The following is an 18316-nucleotide window of genomic DNA, read 5'->3' as shown; positions in this document are numbered from 1 at the left end:
CCCCCAAGACAGAACTATTTCCTTAAAAATAATTATTTTGCCTTTTCCCATGTTTCAAAGGTGGAAGTGATAACGTCAGTTTAAAAGTCCTAAATTAATTATTTCCACACTGTTTATTTAGATTGTCATGTTTTGAAACCTTTTGGAGAATAAAATATCGACAGCATTAAAGGTATTTGAACACTTTAGAAATAAATGACTTTTTTAATAGATCTGAAATTAAATCGTTTTAAATAAAATTGTGGAACGTGTCCGTAATGTTTATAAAAAAATAAACTTTTTTCTTTTTTTTTTTTACGTTTACAGGTCGGTTTTAGTTAAAACAGAGAAAGGGATGAACAAAAGCATTTAGATATATGTTTATTGAAGTTTAAAAATCACAACTATTAAAAAAAACAATCTTAATGTGCGTGACACGTTCATTATCAGAGCGCGGGACGGATGCGCGCGCTGAAGTGTCACTCGGCGCGAAATCACTGATTTGAGTCATTGATTTTTGTCAGCTTGCTTTGAGGAATAAACGTGAGGTAAATTTTTGTTTATATTCATCTATTTTTGTCAAAATTATTATTTTACACTCTTACGAGAAACATGACACTAACTGTTAATGTAACTTGACTACAACGATAATTAAGATAAATTCCTTTGAAGCACAGCTAACCCTAGTTAATAAACAGCTGATTAAAATGTAAGCCAAATATAAATATTTATCTAGATACTTACAGTCTGTTACAGTATCTAACGGTTATCTGGACCCCAAAACAATTTAATTTATTGTAAACTTTATTTTTTTAATTATTTTTTTTACAGATCCATAGAATGAAAGCTTTAGAGGACCAGGCTTTGGAGGATGAGTCGGGGTACCAAGAAGATGAGGTGATTCACATTCATTTCTATGAGCTAACCAATACAATTTCAAACGTGTTAGTGAGGTCTTGTGTTTATATAGGATATTACCCGTTTCAAAATACATTTAAGGAACTTTTAAATTACAATTAATTTATTTTATCTTTCTTTGTTTTGCTTGCTAAAAGTTGTGTATAACAGTTAAAAAATGTCCTATAAATTCCCCCATAGGAATCTTTTTTTCAAGACATTGAGCTCTTACAGAAACACGGAATTGTAAGTGATAATGTTACTTTCAAGTTTTTAAAGTTATGAAAGTGTCATCATGAATGTGGCTCTGATTCATATCCCTCTCTCTTAAGAACATGGCTGACATTAAGAAACTGAAGTCTGTAGGCATTTGTACTGTGAAAGGTATCCAGATGACCACACGCCGTGCTCTCTGTAACGTAAAGGGACTGTCTGAGGCTAAAGTTGACAAAATAAAGGAAGCCGCTGGAAAATTGCTGGTAATTTGATGGTGCTTCCTTGAATTTATATAACAAATGTATTTGATGGAGACTGGATTTATTTATTTTACAGTCATTACATTTTGTCTTTTTGCATGCAGACATGTGGATTTCAGAAAGCGTCTGAATACAGTATAAAAAGGAAGCAAGTGTTCCACATCACAACAGGCAGTTTGGAGTTTGAGTAAGAAATAACCTGTTTAATAGCCCTAAAATACAAAGCCCCATAGATGAACAAAACTAGAGGATTTCACTAAAATGAGGGAATTAATACATGACCCCAAATTAAGTTGTGGGAACAAACTCTTAATTTGTGGCCACAAAATCCATATTTCCTTTGTCATGTATGGGGCTCTGCACTAAATAAGAGTTTAACATTTTGTCTGATAGAAGTCACATGAAAGCAGAAATACTTTATTCATATTTTGTATAGCAAACTCCTGGGAGGAGGTGTGGAGAGTATGGCCATTACAGAGGCTTTTGGTGGTAGGGTGCTTTTATGATTACGAACCAAAGTTATATGTTACGCATTTTCTGTCCAAAATGACATGGTTTTATAAATCGTTTCCCATGCCTCCTTCAGAATTCAGAACGGGAAAGACTCAACTCTCTCATACACTGTGTGGTAAGAGCAAAAATGGATCTTGTGGAAATGTTAAATGTGGAATTTAAGTCTAATTTTAAGATCATTAACGTCACTCCATTTCTCTTTCTCTTAAGTAACTGCTCAGCTTCCTGGTGAATATGGGTACACAGGAGGAAAGGTCATCTTCATCGATTCTGAAAACACCTTGTATCATTTCTACATTTGCTTGCTTTGTGCCACATTCATTTTACTAAACCTATTTAATATGGAGAAGCCATATTGAACTTTTTCTCCTTAATAATTGGAACACCAGTCGGCCTGAGAGGCTAAAGGACATAGCTGACAGATTCAATGTGGATCATGAAGCTGTACTGGATAATGTGCTATATGCACGTGCATATACGAGTAAGAACTTTTTAACTTAGTTTTGAAATGTTGTTTAACAGGCCAGCCAATGAGGTCACAAAGAGTGGTGTTTTTTTTTTTCATTAATAGGTGAGCATCAGATGGAACTGTTAGACTTTGTTGCAGCCAAGTTCCATGAGGAAGGAGGTTTCTTCAAGCTTCTGGTAAGACAGAAGAAAGACACATTCTTAGGTTTAAGGAAGTGATTTTAATTAATTTCGTGGCCATCAACAATTAATTTTCCACAGATAATAGACTCAATCATGGCTCTGTTCCGGGTGGACTTCTCTGGAAGAGGTGAGCTGGCTGAGAGACAGCAGAAGCTTGCACAGATGCTCTCCAGACTGCAGAAGATCTCCGAAGGTCTGTAAAATCATCAGGTTTAGGCCTATATGTGACCCTGGGCCACAAAACCAGTCTTAAGTCACTGGGGTATATTTGTAGCAATAGCCAAAAATACATTGTATGGGTCAAAATTATTGATTTTCTTTTATGCCAAAAATCATTAGGATATTAAGTAAAGATCATGTTCCATGAAGATATTTTGTAAATTTCCTACCGTAAATATTTAAAAACTTAATTTTTGAAATGTAATATGCATTGCTAAGGACTTCATTTGGACAACTTTAAAGGTGATTTTCTCAATATTTAGATTTTTTTTACACCCTGATTCCAGATTTTCAAATAGTTGTATCTCATCCAAATATTGTCCTATCCTAACAAACCATACATCAATGGAAAGCATTCATTCAATAAATTTATTAATTTATTTTGAAAAATGTACCCTTATTTTCACCCTTAGTTTTGTGGTCCAGGGTCATATATTAATGAGACTAAAGATTACTTGTGTAATAAACCTGTCAATAAAATTATGGTAGCCAGTCTTATCTTTAGTTAATTAAGCTTTTGATTTAGACGTGAACTTTATTGTCTGAGCTTCACTTAATTAGTAATATCTGTAATTTTTTGGATATAGAGTACAATGTTGCAGTGTTTGTTACCAACCAGATGACTGCAGATCCAGGAGCTGGAATGACGTAAGTAGGAACACAAAACAAACCGGAAAGAGAATTTTGGGAAATTATAAACTGATTATTATGATCTTAGATTTCAAGCGGATCCAAAAAAACCCATTGGTGGACACATACTGGCACATGCCTCCACCACACGCATCAGCCTGAGGAAAGGACGTGCTGAATTGAGAATTGCCAAAATATTTGATAGGTAATTTCAAGAATTTCTCAGTAACACTTTACAATAAGGTCCCATTACTCAATATTAAGCAATGCATTAACTAACAATGAGCATTGCAATTGTTAAAGTATTTATTCATTTATTAATGTTAAAAAAAACTGTAACTGTTCATTGTTAGTTCATGGTCTATTAAATAAAATGATCAAATGCAACTTTTGATTTTAATATTCTATTAGTACGTGTTGAAGCTAAAAGAAAAATAAATGCTTTAAAAGTATTTTTGTTATTACATTGTTAGTTCATGTAACTAATGCTAACAAATGGAACCTTATTGTAAAGTGTTACCATTTTCTCTTTTTGTTTCTCAACTAAGATAAAGAGAAAACATGCAACGCACAATTTATGCATACATTAACATTGTTAGGTAAATGTATTTAGACAGTCATTTTATATGATTGTCTTTTGATTGAAATGCTTGCATCAACAAAACCTTTGCTTTTCTACAGCCCAGACATGCCGGAAAATGAGGCTACTTTTGCCATCTCAGCTGGAGGAATAACAGATGCCAAAGACTAAGAAAACATGTTACACAGCATGTTATGAGTTCCCCAATCCTTCAACATCTCCTGTTTGTTAATGATGGAATCTGTTCACACTGAACCAGTTGTACCTATTTATTTACACGTTTATCTGTTATCTATCTGTTTATGCATTGTATTTATACTTTATACACTACACATCTGTTTATATATTGTGTAATTTGAATGGTACAGTTTTATTTATTTATACAATTCAATTAAAAATGACATAAAAAAGGTTGAATAAAAACCACTGCAGATTAGTCACATATTTAATGTTAATATTTGCATTTTGAACGCTGCACTTTACAATAATCGCCTTAATTTGAAAAGCTGTTGATGTGGCTATTATCACACATGGTCGCTGCTTTCACAGTCCACGTTTCTGCACTGCGCGCATGCAAGATCCAGGATCAGCTAACTAGCTACACGTCCATGGTGTCGCAAGAAGACTAGGCGCCCCATGCACCATTTCAGCACATTTACGAGTTACCCAATCCCTCGATTTACCTGGAATAGATACTGAAAAAACCCGTTTTGTGGGTTACAGCGCAACCCGCTAGAAACGTCAGCTTTTCGCGTTAAAGCCGCTATGGACTCGAGAGACACAGCCCCTGATTCCTGGGAACAGGAGGACGATGTTGAGGCCACGGCTGATACCGAGCTTCAGTCCGCCTTCATCGGGCTCAACGTGAACGCTCCGGAATTCGTACCATCCTTTCTTTCCCGAGATCCACCGGGAAACACCACGTCTGATGGTAAACTGTCAACGCTAATAAACCGACTGACAGCATTGATAAGGTCTGCCCATAGAAGGGCTTTTAGCTGGAAATGTTTATAGCAGGCTAGCCGGAGAGATGGTAGTGGTTAGTTGAGCGCTATGTTTATCATAGCCGAATGAAAGTATATTTATTGTACCTACGTTACCACTTCATAAAATGTTGATTTAATGCACTTCAATACACATTGCTGCTCTGTCATAAACTAATACCCGGTTAGCCGCCGACTTCACACCAGGATATTTCCTGTTTCTTCCCATTCATTGATTCTTCTAGTAGTTCATGTATTAAACTAATGGTTTCCTTAACAAAAAGCTTTACATTTAAATAAATAAGCGATCCTTTGATACCATTAAAATGATGTATATTAGCCTAGTTCGCTGTTTTAGTCTACACAGGAGCGGGTCGCCCCTCATGGGTGCTGCGTTGTTCTTATCACGTGACCAACTGTCGTACAATTGTTAATATTATACTATAATATGCTATAATAAAAGGCAGATGACTTGCTGTCAATATTTGTCACCTGTCTGTTTCAGGTTATGTAAGTATTCTGTAAATTACAGGTGGTAAAGTTGAGAAATTCGTCAATATTACAGTCAACATGTCCTGTTTGTTTTCACCTGTACATTGAAATGATGTCAGTTACACTTTATTTTAAGGTGACCTTGTTACAGTGTAATTATACATTTAAGTGCTGAGTAATATTAATTAACTACATGTACTTACTATATGGTTAGGGTTAGGATGAGGGTTTGGCTTAGGGTTGACTTGTGTTATTATAATAGCATGTGTAATAAAGACATTAAAATAAAGTGTTACCATTATGTCTATTCCACTTCTGTCACAATAGTGATTTAAATGACTTAATTGTCTTAACCTAATTAATATTAAAAACAGATTTACATTATAATTTAACTTTATCTAATCATTACCCCATCTGTCTCTGTCCACAGGCACTGATGCAGTGGCCAGCATGGAGATCTCAGAACCAGTGGGTATGTTCATGTTTTTTGGATAGCTTTTCTTCTTGGGTTTTTTGTTCAGATATAGTGTTGCACTGCCACTAATTCTGCTTCATCAGCCATACAGAGGGCAACTTGGGCTTGTTACATCAGCACACATGTGCTCATATCACAGGCCTTATTTATCTCTGTACTTCCACCTCCAGCTGCAGCTACTGACCCAGAGAAGCAGATAACAATGTTTCCATGAATGGAGCAGTGCTTACTCATTTAGCCCTGATTCCAGCTGTACGCTTTATGTAAAGCATACATTTTCATACAGCTCCACAGTTTCATGAATCAATTGTTACCTTGCTTGTTCTCTGAAGCTGTTAAAAGTACACAGGACTGGATTGTATGTGTTCAATGACCTGTTTAATAGAACTGTCAAAACAATGAATGCATTTCTTAATTGCATGTAGCTTGCTGAGCAAAAGGGTCTGTTGTGTTTTTGTAAATTGTTATGCTGTACAATATTTGTAATGGCATATAAATCAGTTAATTGAAATTCATTTCCTGTCCTACACTTTAAGTCTTCTTTCAAATCTCTTTAGTTTGCAGTGGTTTCTAACCTTTTTGACTCCAAAACCCCCCTTTTATTCTCTTTTATCTAAGCTTATATGTATTTCTGGTACTTTAGTTGTAATGGAAAAAAATATATATATTCATTTTTTTTTCTTTATTTTACATCTATGTATTTATTGTACATAAGTACATTGAAATAATTTTGATTGAAGTTTGTTGAGGCCCCCAGCCCACTGGTTGAGAACCACTGGCTTAGAAATGAAAATTCTGCCATCTTTTACGCACCTTCATGCTGTTTCACACCCATATGACTCACTTTCTTCTTTGGAACCCGAGGGAGACACCCTGTGCTGGTCGTTCTTTTACATGGAACTGCTATGAAAGGGACTTTCACGCTTCAAAAAAAGGATGCAAAAGCACCATACATATATCCTACAATAAGAAGTCTATGCAAATTAAATAGTTGATTTTTTATTGCATTTAAATGTGAAGACATTGATATTTGATTTCTTCCTTTTTTGGAACTCTTAAAGGGATACACCACCCAAAAATTGTCATCATTCACTCACCCTGATTCCAAACCTGTATGTATTGTTTCTTCTTCGTAACACATTTTGAAGAACGTAACAAAAACTATATTGGAACCTGTTGACTTCTATTGTATGGAAAAAAAACATTTTTCAAAATCTTCCTTGATGTTTTAGAGAAGAAAGAAAGTCATATAGTTTTGGAATAACATGAGGGTGAGTAAATGATGACAATTTTTATTTCTGTCCTGCATATAAACACTCTTCAAAAATGTCTTCTTTTGTGTTCTGTGAAAAGTCATATGGGTTGGAAACAAGTCATCATGAATGAGGAGTAAATTATAACAAATTATTAATTTTAAAGTGAATAATACCTTACTAGCCCTTACAGTCTCTTTTGTTTGCTTTTCTTCAGAAGGTCCTTTGCTGTTTTTAGAATGAAAAACATTTACATTTTATTTTTTATTTTTAGAGATGTAGCTAAATGACATTGTTTTACAAACAGCTGAGCTGACACAACTGAAATGACAATTATGATTAAAGGGCCATGTTAGATAATGAATCATTTCAAAGACCATTTTTGTTGGCTTTTTTTTTTAGTAAGTCTTAAAGGGATAGTTCACCCAAAAATGAAAATTTGATGTGTATCTGCTTACCACAGGGCATCTAAGATGTAGGTGACTTTGTTTCTTCAGTAGAACACAAACAAAGAGTTTTTACTCAAACCGTTGCAGTCTGTCAGTCATATAATGGCAGTCAATGGGACCCAATGCTTTGAGAGTCAAAAAAAACATACACAGAAAAAAATAAATTAAACCCTGCTGCTCGTGGTGATACATTGAGGTCTTAAGACATGAAACAATCAGTCTGTGCAAGAAGCTGAACAGTATTTATATCATATCGTGCTCTGGCATAGTAGATGCATGCATGGAAGTGATTAAACAATGAGTGATGTATACGTGCGACAGATCGCTTCCGCGCATGCGTCTACTATGCCAGAGCAAGTTGATGCGTCACGTGCCGGCTGTTGTGCTCATCAGAGGTAAAAAATTATATAAATACTGTTCATTTTCTTGAACAGACCGAGTGTTTCGTGTCTTAAGACCTCAATTTATCACCACGAGCCGCAGGGTTTAATTTGGTTTTGTCTGTGTATGTTTTTTGGACTCTCGAAGCCGTGGGTCCCATTGACTGCCAATATATGGCTGACAGACTGCAACGGTTTGAGTAAAAAATCTTTGTTTGTGTTCTACTGAAGAAACAAAGTCACCTACATCTTGGATGCCCTGGGAGTAAGCAGATAAACATCAAATTTTCTTTTTTGGGTAAACTATCCCTTTAACCTTGAATCCTGTGCCCACTAAACACAAACATGTTCATGTGACTGTCTCCACAGCTGCAGTGGAGAATGGAGAGACAGATGCCAGCGCAGTGGAGACATGGGAGCAGAAAGGTGAGCCAGATGAGGAGGAACCAGGAGGTGGATCCCCGGCAGACACAGGATTTTGTGGGGATGAGGCACAGGATGAATTGATGGAGGAGGATGAGGAGATGCCAACACCCAAGCTGCCTCCTCCTCCACCGGATGCCCCTAAGAAAGAACATGTGAATGTTGTGTTCATTGGACATGTGGGTATGTTAACATGTTTATGGTATCATTTAGTGTTAAAATATACAAATATTTTATTTATTTTCTAACAAAGCCTGCTTGTCTAGTTATATATATGTTATCCAGATTTTTTTATTTGATTTATTGCCTGATTTATTTTCTTTTGTACAGATGCAGGCAAGTCTACAATTGGTGGACAGATTATGTAAGTCAATGATGATTCGTTATAACAAACATTATGATATATGATATAGAAAATGCATATTTAATTGTTTTCCATTAAGGTATCTAACTGGTATGGTGGACAAACGAACGCTGGAGAAATATGAACGGGAGGCGAAAGAGAAGAACAGAGAGACTTGGTAAACATGTCTTTTCATAATATACACTGCTGACTCTGTATTTATTTGATCGAAAATACAGTAATATTGTGAAATCTTATTCAATTTTAAAGTAATTATTTTCTGTTTTAATTCAATTTGAAATGTAATTTATTTCTGTGAATGCAAAGCTGAATTTTCAGCAGGCATTACTCCGGTCCCAGTGTCACATGATCCTCCATAAATCATTCTAATATGCTGATTTAGTGCTCAAGAACCATTACTTCTTATTTTTAATATTGAAACAATTTCTTCTGTCTAAGATTTTTTTCCAGGAAGTTCAAAGGAAAAGCATTTACTTGAAATCTAGATCTTTACTGTCTCTTTTGATCAATTTAATGCATCCTTGCTAATTAAAAGTATTAATTAGTTTTTACAAAAATCTTACTGGTCCCAAATGTTTGAACAGTATTGTACATCATGTAACAAACATGAAGTCTGCTTAAAAAGCTTTGTCTGAGATAAGAAAACCTTATGGCATAGTCAGTCTTAGATGTCTATGTGAGCTTATCAAATATTCATGTCTTTTTGAGTGAGATGTTTGCTCTTATGATGCAGTCTGGGTGGAAATGACATCTCATACATCTGCTTGTCCCTGCAGGTACCTTTCCTGGGCTCTAGACACAAACCAAGAGGAAAGAGACAAGGGGAAAACAGTAGAAGTTGGAAGAGCCTACTTTGAAACTGAGAAAAAGCACTTTACTATTCTTGACGCCCCAGGCCATAAAAGCTTTGTACCCAACATGATTGGAGGGGCATCCCAAGCTGACTTGGCAGTGCTGGTGAGTTCCTCTTGAAACGCCTCTTTTATTTGCCTCACAGCAGGACCGATCGTTGCTTATAGCTCTGTAGCTAAGCTGTAAAAGTCTTTGCCAAAGTAAATGCAGTTCTTTTGAACTTCCTATTTATTAAAGAATCCTTAATAAAAATGTATCACAAAATGTTTCTACAAAAATATTATTTTAAAAACATTGAATTAATTTTTTAACAACCTTAAACTTTTGAACAGTAGTATAGATAGATCAACAAACAAACAATTTAGTCTAGATTTATGGAGGAACACATCATCAAGAAAACTTAATTTTCCATTTCTTCAGGTCATCTCTGCCAGAAAGGGTGAGTTTGAGACCGGTTTTGAGAAGGGAGGTCAGACAAGGGAGCACGCCATGCTGGCTAAAACAGCTGGAGTCAAGCATCTGATAGTCCTCATCAACAAAATGGACGATCCCACTGTGAACTGGAGTTTGGATAGGTGAATGAAATAGAGGTTCTTAAAAAATTTTGTTCTTGTATCTTGTCCATCTTTTACGAATCACTTCACATTTTCCGACAGATATGAGGAATGTAAAGAGAAGTTAGTGCCATTTCTGAAGAAGGTGGGCTTTAATCCAAAGAAAGACATTCACTTCATGCCTTGCTCTGGAATGACTGGAGCCAACCTGAAAGAATCTTCTGAGATTTGCCCATGGTACACGTAAGTATAACTTGTCAGTTTCTGGCTACCGTGAATATATGAAGGTGAAATCAAATCAGAGTGACAACTGGCAATTAACTCTGAACTTTTATAGGGGATTACCGTTCATTCCACATCTGGACAGCCTGCCAAACTTCAACAGATCAAGTGATGGTCCCATCCGATTGCCTATTGTGGATAAATACAAGGTAAAAAAAAATAGGGTATTGATACCTTGATATTTGATGTCAGGTTTAATGACTTTGCAATGCTGACAGATACTAGAATAGTTATATGCAATATCACTAAGTATATTTGCATAAGCAACATGCTCCTCAAAACCGCATCTGTTTCACTGAAATATTATGCTGAGTGTCTATCAAGAGTGTCTTTCTGCTCCAAATACTGCTATTGTCTCAGTTTCTGCTGATGATTTACAATTATTTTAATACCACAGCATGAGGGAGTGTTTTGGCAGGAAACTTTCTAGAATAATGGGAGGAGGAAATTGTTTTGTGTGAGGTGTTATGAAACCAATAAGCTAAACTAGGTCCTGTGTTCAGCACATGTAATGAGATTAAGTTCATTAAAGCCTTGCTTAGTTGCCTTGCTAGAGCTGAGGGTTACATCAGATTTAAGTGTCAGTAAAGATCTTCAAATACGCTTTTGACACCCAAATAGATTTAGTTTTTTCTTATCTTTGATAAAAAAGTACCAGTGTTAAAATTAATATGCACCGACATTAAAATTCTGACTGATAAACCAACACACTGTTGTGGTAGTTTGTAACTGTTTGACAGTTAAAAGTCATCATGGTTGGGTAATACAACATATAATTTCCTCCCCAATCGTAAAAAGAACTTTCTGTGATTTAATACCAAGGTAAGAAGGTTAGAGTTCTAAAAGTGCATTATATTTTTATAAATTAAAATGTAAAAGAAAACGTAGCTTTTTTGTGCAATCTGCTTATGCCTTATTGGTTAGATTTAGGGATGAACCTTCATGCTTACTCGTTTCTAAAAATTGTAAGCATTTTTACAAAGTAAATCGTACGAATTCATACAAATTCAAAATGTAAAATAGTTACACTCTCTCATGAGATATTTGTTTCCATGTTATAGCTGGTATTAACATTCTATACTAATTTTCTAAATTAAAAAATGTCTTTCAAGTGAATGTATTTATAGTAAAAAATGTATATTCACATTGACGTTTGCTAAAGATTATTGGTGTTTTTATGATTAATTTTAAGTGAGCATTAAATGGTGGCAAAAATGTTATAATTTTATAATTTTGTCCAAAACTGAGCAAATAATAAAAAAAAAAACTTTAATATCAGCAAATAGAGTCCATAATGTTCCTTTGTAATCTTTTGTGTAGGACATGGGCACCGTGGTGCTTGGAAAACTGGAATCTGGAAGTATTGCGAAAGCACAACAACTTATTATGATGCCAAATAGGGTAAGACTGTACAAAACAATACAATTTGTTGTTATCGCAACCATTATGAATCTTAGCCATTATCTCAAAATGTCTAAAACATTGTTTGTTCTGGTTTTCCAGCACACGGTGGAAGTGTTGAGCCTTCTCTCTGATGAAGTGGAGACGGATTATGCTGGACCTGGTGAAAACCTGAAGCTCCGGCTCAAAGGCATTGAGGAGGAAGAGATTCTCCCAGGCTTTATCCTATGCAATGCTGAGAACCTCTGCCACTCAGGACGCACTTTTGATGCCCAAGTAAGAATTTCAACAATGACAAGGAGAATATTTAGTTTAGTTATTTTATTTTGACCTTTTTTTTGTTCTTGTTCACAGATTGTCATTATTGAACACAAGTCCATAATATGCCCAGGTTACAATGCAGTACTACACATCCATACCTGCATAGAAGAAGTGCAGATAACAGTAAGTCATTTTGAGTGTATTCAGATGTAAAAGGTTTAAAAAAACAGAACTCTATGATTTGGTAGCCTAAAATATGTTCCTAAAAACCTCCATAATTAGGCATTAATCTGTCTGGTGGACAAGAAGACGGGAGAAAAGAGCAAGACTCGTCCACGCTTTGTCAAACAAGACCAAGTATGCATCGCCCGTCTTAGGGCCGCAGGAACTATCTGCTTAGAGACTTTTAAAGACTTCCCTCAAATGGGACGTTTCACCTTGAGAGATGAGGGTAAGATATTAAGAAAATCTAATGTGACAGATCAAACATTACATTTTCAGCCGTTTTCACCCCAATGATGGATATAATGTTCTATCTAAATACTAACATTAAAGTTGTTTTATGTTATCTTTTAGGAAAGACTATCGCAATTGGCAAGGTGCTGAAGTTGGTACCTGAGAAGGACTAAGTGCAGATAGAAGGACTTCCCTGGTGCACTCTGGGATTGAGGAAGATGCAGTGATGTGTGCCTGCCAGATGTCCTCCAAACTGCTCCATCTTCCCATTGTGGATCAGTCTAAGAAAATTACTTTGGAAAAAGGACATTATCAAAGTGACAGTATCAATTTTAGGAAGAACATTAATATAGAAAGACAAGCTCAGTGTGACAGCTTTCTCATATTGAGAGCTCAGCTATGCCACTCATGTAGCCCAATTTTTAAAGCCAGTTTCTCTCCACTGGTACATATTCAATCTTAAAATGGATGCAATTTTCTTTTAAGGTATTGGCTTTTTAAGTTTATGTTAAAATACGAGACAGAGAGTCTTGGTGTCATCTGTTTGAAAGGTTCATGCCATTACTGTGTGCCCCATTCAAACATAACACACAGATCATTTCCCCTCGTAAGAATGCAGGGTCTCTGATTGCATATCACTTTATAACAGCATCATTTGGGCAGTTAGAGACTGCTGATTGTTTCATTATGGCATGAAGGGGGTCCATACAGGGTCTAAGCTTGCCAGTACCCTTGCTCTTTACCTGGCAAGTCCTGCAAGAGTCATGATAGTCAAGATCAGGTCGTACAAGAGGCCTTGTTCCTTCAAATAAAATGACACTAATGTAGAGATGTAATCATGCACAAGATAAACAGATGAATTTGTTTACTGTGATGTCATTACATAACAAATGACAAATGCACCCATGTGGTTAAAAAATTAACTTGTCACATCAGCTGGTGTAAATTCTGTACACTCCTGTTGGGGATGTAAACATCAAACGTCCAAAAAATAAAATGCTAAAATGACTTCAAATTAAAATGGAGAACGTTTGTGTTCAATGTCCAGAGAAAAGTGCAACACTGTTTTATTAATTATGGTATTTTATTTCATTTATTAATTTGCCTACACATAGTTTTAGACCATTTAATTTTGATATAATTATATATTTATAAACGTTCACAAGAAATGAAAACGTTGGTTTAAACATAAATGAAAAATAATCATTTTATATTTATGACATCATTATAATAAATATGTTGTGAATATGACAACAATATGATAATAAATGTATAATAATGATAATTATTATTTTTTATATATTTTTAAGTATATTATATATATATTTTAAATAGAAGCAAGTTACACATTTAAACGCGATATTGTGCTGTAGGAAATTGAAATAATGTTACCCAGAGCCTATGGCTCTGATGTTACCTGACTCATGAAGCATTCCGTTCCCCCATATATTTTTCAAAATAAAGGTCCTTGTGACGTTTACTTCGGACATGCGCATGCGCCTTTCTGTTTTCTCTACACACGTGCAGCATGGAGTCCCCACGAGATGTATTGAATCTCGATCGGTCTCAGGTAAACCAGAAATATATGATAGTTCCTCCCTACATATTTGTTAAATTGTCATAATTTTGTTACATGGTTGTATATTTACGTTTTGGTGGGAACCTTGTACAAATCTAGTAACAAACTAGGCTGCAAGTAGGCTAACGGCCGTAGCCAAGCACCCAAGTCTCGAAGTAGTTTAGATATAAAACATAAAGATGTTATCTTAGCTTTTATTATTTATTAAATGTATGTGCCTGATGCAGTTGCACTAGTTAAACAGTAAATTTTGGTTACTGTCTTTGTAAAATGTTCTATGGCTGTTACTGACTTTGGGTATTAGAGCTACTACAGTTTGAAAGACATTAATTTAGTTAATAACATGTATTACAGGTAAAGACAGCTGTACAGGCATTACGGGCACATCTAAAGAGCAGCTCCACATCCCAGAACCTCTTCGAGAATGAAGGTCAGGCCATCTCTCTACTGTTAACTCTATGGAAAATCCCTAGAAAGGAGCAAACCATTCGCATGTAAGTATTTCAATGGGAAATAAATCTAGAATCATTGATTTAGAGAAACTTAAGATAATTAAGTATGATATTGTTCTTACCAAGTGTGTTTTGCCCTACAGTTCTTTACCCCATGGGCTGAGGACCGAATCAGGAGACGTGTGTCTCTTCACCAGAGATGAACCCAGAATGACCTCAGAACAGACAGTGAGATTCTACAAGAAGTTACTCAGAGAGCGAGGAGTCAAAAAGGCCATAGAGGTATTTTATCTGTCTAATTGTTATAAGTTTACTAGATTTATATGCGCTTCAGCAAACCCTTTCCTTCTATCTCTAGTGCTGGTCATGGGTCAGAAAGTGCTAGAGTAATTCAGAGTGTATCCAGACGAGTCTCCTTCTCTATTGGAGCTTGTCTCTACAAACTTTGAAACAGTCATGACTTCCCAAGCAGGTCCATTTTATGTGACAATATGTATTATGAAATATGGCTTCATCTTAAATGTTTACAACAATTTTGTTGTTGTTAGGTGATTCCCTTCAACATGTTGAAAACTGAGTATAAGCCCTTTGAAGCCAAAAGGAGACTGCTGGGCAACTTTGATTTGTTTCTGTCAGACGCACGCATCCAACGCAGATTACCCTCCCACATTGGCAAGCATTTCTATGAAAGGAAGAAGTAAGTTTGTTTCTAACTATAAAATACACACAAAAAACATATGTTTATAATAGACTGGTCTTTTTTTTATGCCTGTGAAATTTTGATGTGACCACATCTTTAGCCTTGTAGAAAATGTGTTCTAAGACTAATCGCTGAAAGCGTATAATAGATTATTTGTGCAGATTTTCAGTATCTATCAGGGTTGTCAGTCATTGTGAATGACATTGATTAAAGTTCTTTCTCTCTGTCAGGGCTCCTCTGTCGGTGGATCTTGAGAGTAAACATCTAGCCAGAGACATGGAGCGCCTCATTCAGGGCACCAGCCTCTCTGTCTCAAATAAAGGCTCTTGTTGGTATGAATAATGTTTATTTTTTTGTGGTACACTACAGTAGGTAGAAGCACTACAGCAAACCATTTCCTGCTCCGTCATAGCATGAAGTGGGTTAAAACCGTGCAATAGTAACTCATAGTGTATCCAGACGGGTATCCTCATCTGTTGGAACTTGTCCCTACAAACTATGATACATGAGTTTTTTTTTGTTTTGAATGCTTTGACCTGATTGTGTGGTTTATCAATACAGCATGGTACGTCTAGCACATTCAGGCATGACAGCAGATGAGATGGTTGAGAACGTGATGACAGCGGTTTCCACCATCTCAGCAAAGTTACCATCAGTGAGTAAGAGTTTTGTGTACATAAGCTTTCTTTCTTTTTGCAGTATAATTTGTATTCAGTGTTTTCGTTGCCTATTCTTGTTTTGTTTTTTTAACAGCGTGATGTTTGTTTCTGTTCCTCAAGTTTTGACCTATAACCTTTACTGTATTTCCCTCTCAGACAGGAAAAAACATAAAAATCATTCATTTGAAGAGTCAGACCTCAGTTGCGCTGCCCATCTACACCTCTGACCTGAGTCACCTCGCAGTGGTGGAGGAGGCCAGGAAGCAAGCCCGTTCAACAAAGGTTAAGTTGCTTAACAAATGCAAAACAGATATGTGGCCAAAAATAGGTTTTTGTAAAATAAGAAGTCATTAGTTTTACCCTTTAATTTTTAGGGAGCACAAAAGAGGAAGAGAGAAAATAAGAATACAGAAGTGTCAGAGCTGAAAACTAAAGAAACAGAGGGAGAGGAAATGCCACAGCTGGTGCCAATCGAGATGTCAACCAAAAAGCCAAAACAGGAGGTCAGTGGCTGTCTATTTAACAAGGGACAGATAAAACTGATATTTACACTCCATCGATGTGTTAATGTCATAATGGTGTTGTATGTATGACGATTTAAAAAAAAATGAAATCTCTGTTTTTTCAGACCATAACTAAAAAAGGACCGAAAAAAGTACTTAAGCCCGCTGCAGGCAAAGGATTTAAGAAAACTGTAAAAGACACAAAACTGACCAAGAAAACACCAAAGGTCACCGCACGTGATCTGAAGAAAAAAGCTAAAAACAAATAAAATTGTAAATGCAATTAATGTGCAGCTTTCTCATCCTGCTAACAGTTTATATGGATGTATATGGAGCTGAAGTTTGTATTACACATTGTTTATGAGGTTCATGTGAGCATTTGCTCTGATTCATGTGAACAGTCAATTAAAAGAATTCTAAATCTGACTAGTCTGAAAATTTTATGCAACCAACTGCTTTTTTTGGTCAATTTATTTAAATGAAACCGGACTTGTCAGCTTTGATTAGAATGTTCTGTTTACAGCTAGTTTGTGTAATGGATGCGTTTAGGGGTCAAACACTGAAGGTGCTGTAGCCCCTATTGTAGTTGTTGATTTTCTTTTTCTTCCCCAATGGGAGTCTATGGCAGCCCTGTGAACTTTTAGTAGGAAAATAATGAAACAAACTCTATAGTGCCATCACCAAATGGATCACCAGATTACTCTCACATAGTCAGATCTTCTGACTGATGGCAGAAAGCAATGGTCCGTCGGCATGATGTCTGAGGCTGAGATTACTTTCCTTATGTAATCACATTCCATGAATCATGGAATGATAACTTGCATGAAGTCTCTGCCCATTACAGTAGTCACCAAAATAAGAAGTTTCTTTTTGCCAGTCTTCAAATTTTGTGCAGTTTTTACCAAGTTGGATCAGATGATCGCTGGACAGAAATGACAACAGAATGTTCTTTTTAAAAAAAGTTAAGATGACGCAAACTTGATGTTGACCAAAATTTGGATCAGATGCTCACTCTCAGAAATACTTTTGATCTATTGAAATGAAACTTGGTACCCATTGTCAGCAGGGTTCATACCAAATTTGGGAACAGCATGTCCAAAAAGTCATACGATCTGAAAAGTGGCTTTTTTTGCTTATAAGGTTTGAACCGTTTTGTCAGAAAATCATGATTTCTAGGTGTCTATGGATTCTTTGTTTCATGCTGAATCCGTGGATACTTGTTTTTTTTTTACTTTTGAACCATATCTAGCATTCATGTACATTCTGTTTCTCCTCTTTGTCTTCTTCCGGCTCTGCATTGCGCGTGCTGTACCTTTGGTGCTTGCAGCTATATTATATTACATGTATTTGATGAGCTCGATGATGTATTGGATCAGCTGCTCTTCTGTTTGTGCTGTTCCTGGTATATGTTACATGGGTTTGGTTTGAGTTATTCCATTTGGATTTATCTTGTTTAGTTGTTTTAAAGATCTTTTGAAAGACCTCATATTTTGGTCTCATATAGACTTATCTTTTGAGACAAGCTCGACCATTCTCTCTTTCTGACAGTATTAAGCTTCCTGGATATACATCCTAGGCTGATCCAAACGAAATCAACAGAGTATTCTCAGAGACCAAACAAAAGGCAAGTAAAAAAACTAATTTCTAATTCTTCCAATTAGCCTCATGAACAGGGTTTAGAGAATGATATTGTTAAAGACAGATAACCAAAAAATAAAAATCACTGTTTTGGAACAACATGAGGTTGAATACATGACAGAATTGTCATTTTGGGTGAACTATCCCATTCAGAAAGCTATTTACTGTAGATTTTTGCAGACCAGCTCAAAGTGAGTTGACATGTATTTTTTTTA

The 18316-nt window shown here is 35.8% G+C and overlaps 2 protein-coding genes and 1 pseudogene across 3 annotated transcripts; all 3 read left to right on the top strand.

Moving 5' to 3' along the window:
* The first annotated feature begins 412 nt into the window (after window positions 1-412).
* Window positions 413-4876, top strand: LOC306857732 (meiotic recombination protein DMC1/LIM15 homolog). Its single transcript, XM_079397849.1, has 14 exons — window positions 413-527; window positions 811-876; window positions 1078-1122; window positions 1209-1355; window positions 1457-1539; window positions 1789-1841; window positions 1939-1980; window positions 2076-2148; window positions 2255-2346; window positions 2437-2510; window positions 2595-2709; window positions 3323-3383; window positions 3454-3570; window positions 4047-4876. Exons 2-14 carry the CDS (start codon window positions 820-822, stop codon window positions 4114-4116), a joined length of 1029 nt encoding a protein of 342 aa, XP_079253975.1. The 5' UTR covers window positions 413-527; window positions 811-819; the 3' UTR covers window positions 4117-4876.
* On the top strand, window positions 4498-13620 carry LOC306857702 (eukaryotic peptide chain release factor GTP-binding subunit ERF3A). Its single transcript, XM_079397785.1, has 14 exons — window positions 4498-4876; window positions 5851-5892; window positions 8347-8583; window positions 8731-8764; window positions 8844-8921; window positions 9541-9721; window positions 10037-10191; window positions 10273-10413; window positions 10508-10601; window positions 11773-11853; window positions 11956-12129; window positions 12208-12297; window positions 12397-12565; window positions 12691-13620. The coding sequence occupies exons 1-14, from the start codon at window positions 4711-4713 to the stop codon at window positions 12741-12743; spliced, it is 1695 nt and encodes a 564-aa protein (XP_079253911.1). The 5' UTR covers window positions 4498-4710; the 3' UTR covers window positions 12744-13620.
* A 438-nt stretch (window positions 13621-14058) lies between these two features.
* LOC306857727 (ribosomal L1 domain-containing protein 1-like) lies at window positions 14059-16889 on the top strand (annotated as a pseudogene). Its single transcript, XR_013785927.1, has 9 exons — window positions 14059-14140; window positions 14504-14643; window positions 14745-14883; window positions 15150-15298; window positions 15532-15633; window positions 15863-15956; window positions 16117-16242; window positions 16335-16463; window positions 16589-16889. The product of XR_013785927.1 is annotated as a ribosomal L1 domain-containing protein 1-like (transcript).
* Window positions 16890-18316: the final 1427 nt, after the last annotated feature.

Source organism: Barbus barbus (assembly GCF_936440315.1).
Source record: "Barbus barbus genome assembly, chromosome: 38".
NCBI lineage: Eukaryota > Metazoa > Chordata > Actinopteri > Cypriniformes > Cyprinidae > Barbus > Barbus barbus.
This window is presented reverse-complemented; position numbering and strand designations above follow the sequence as displayed.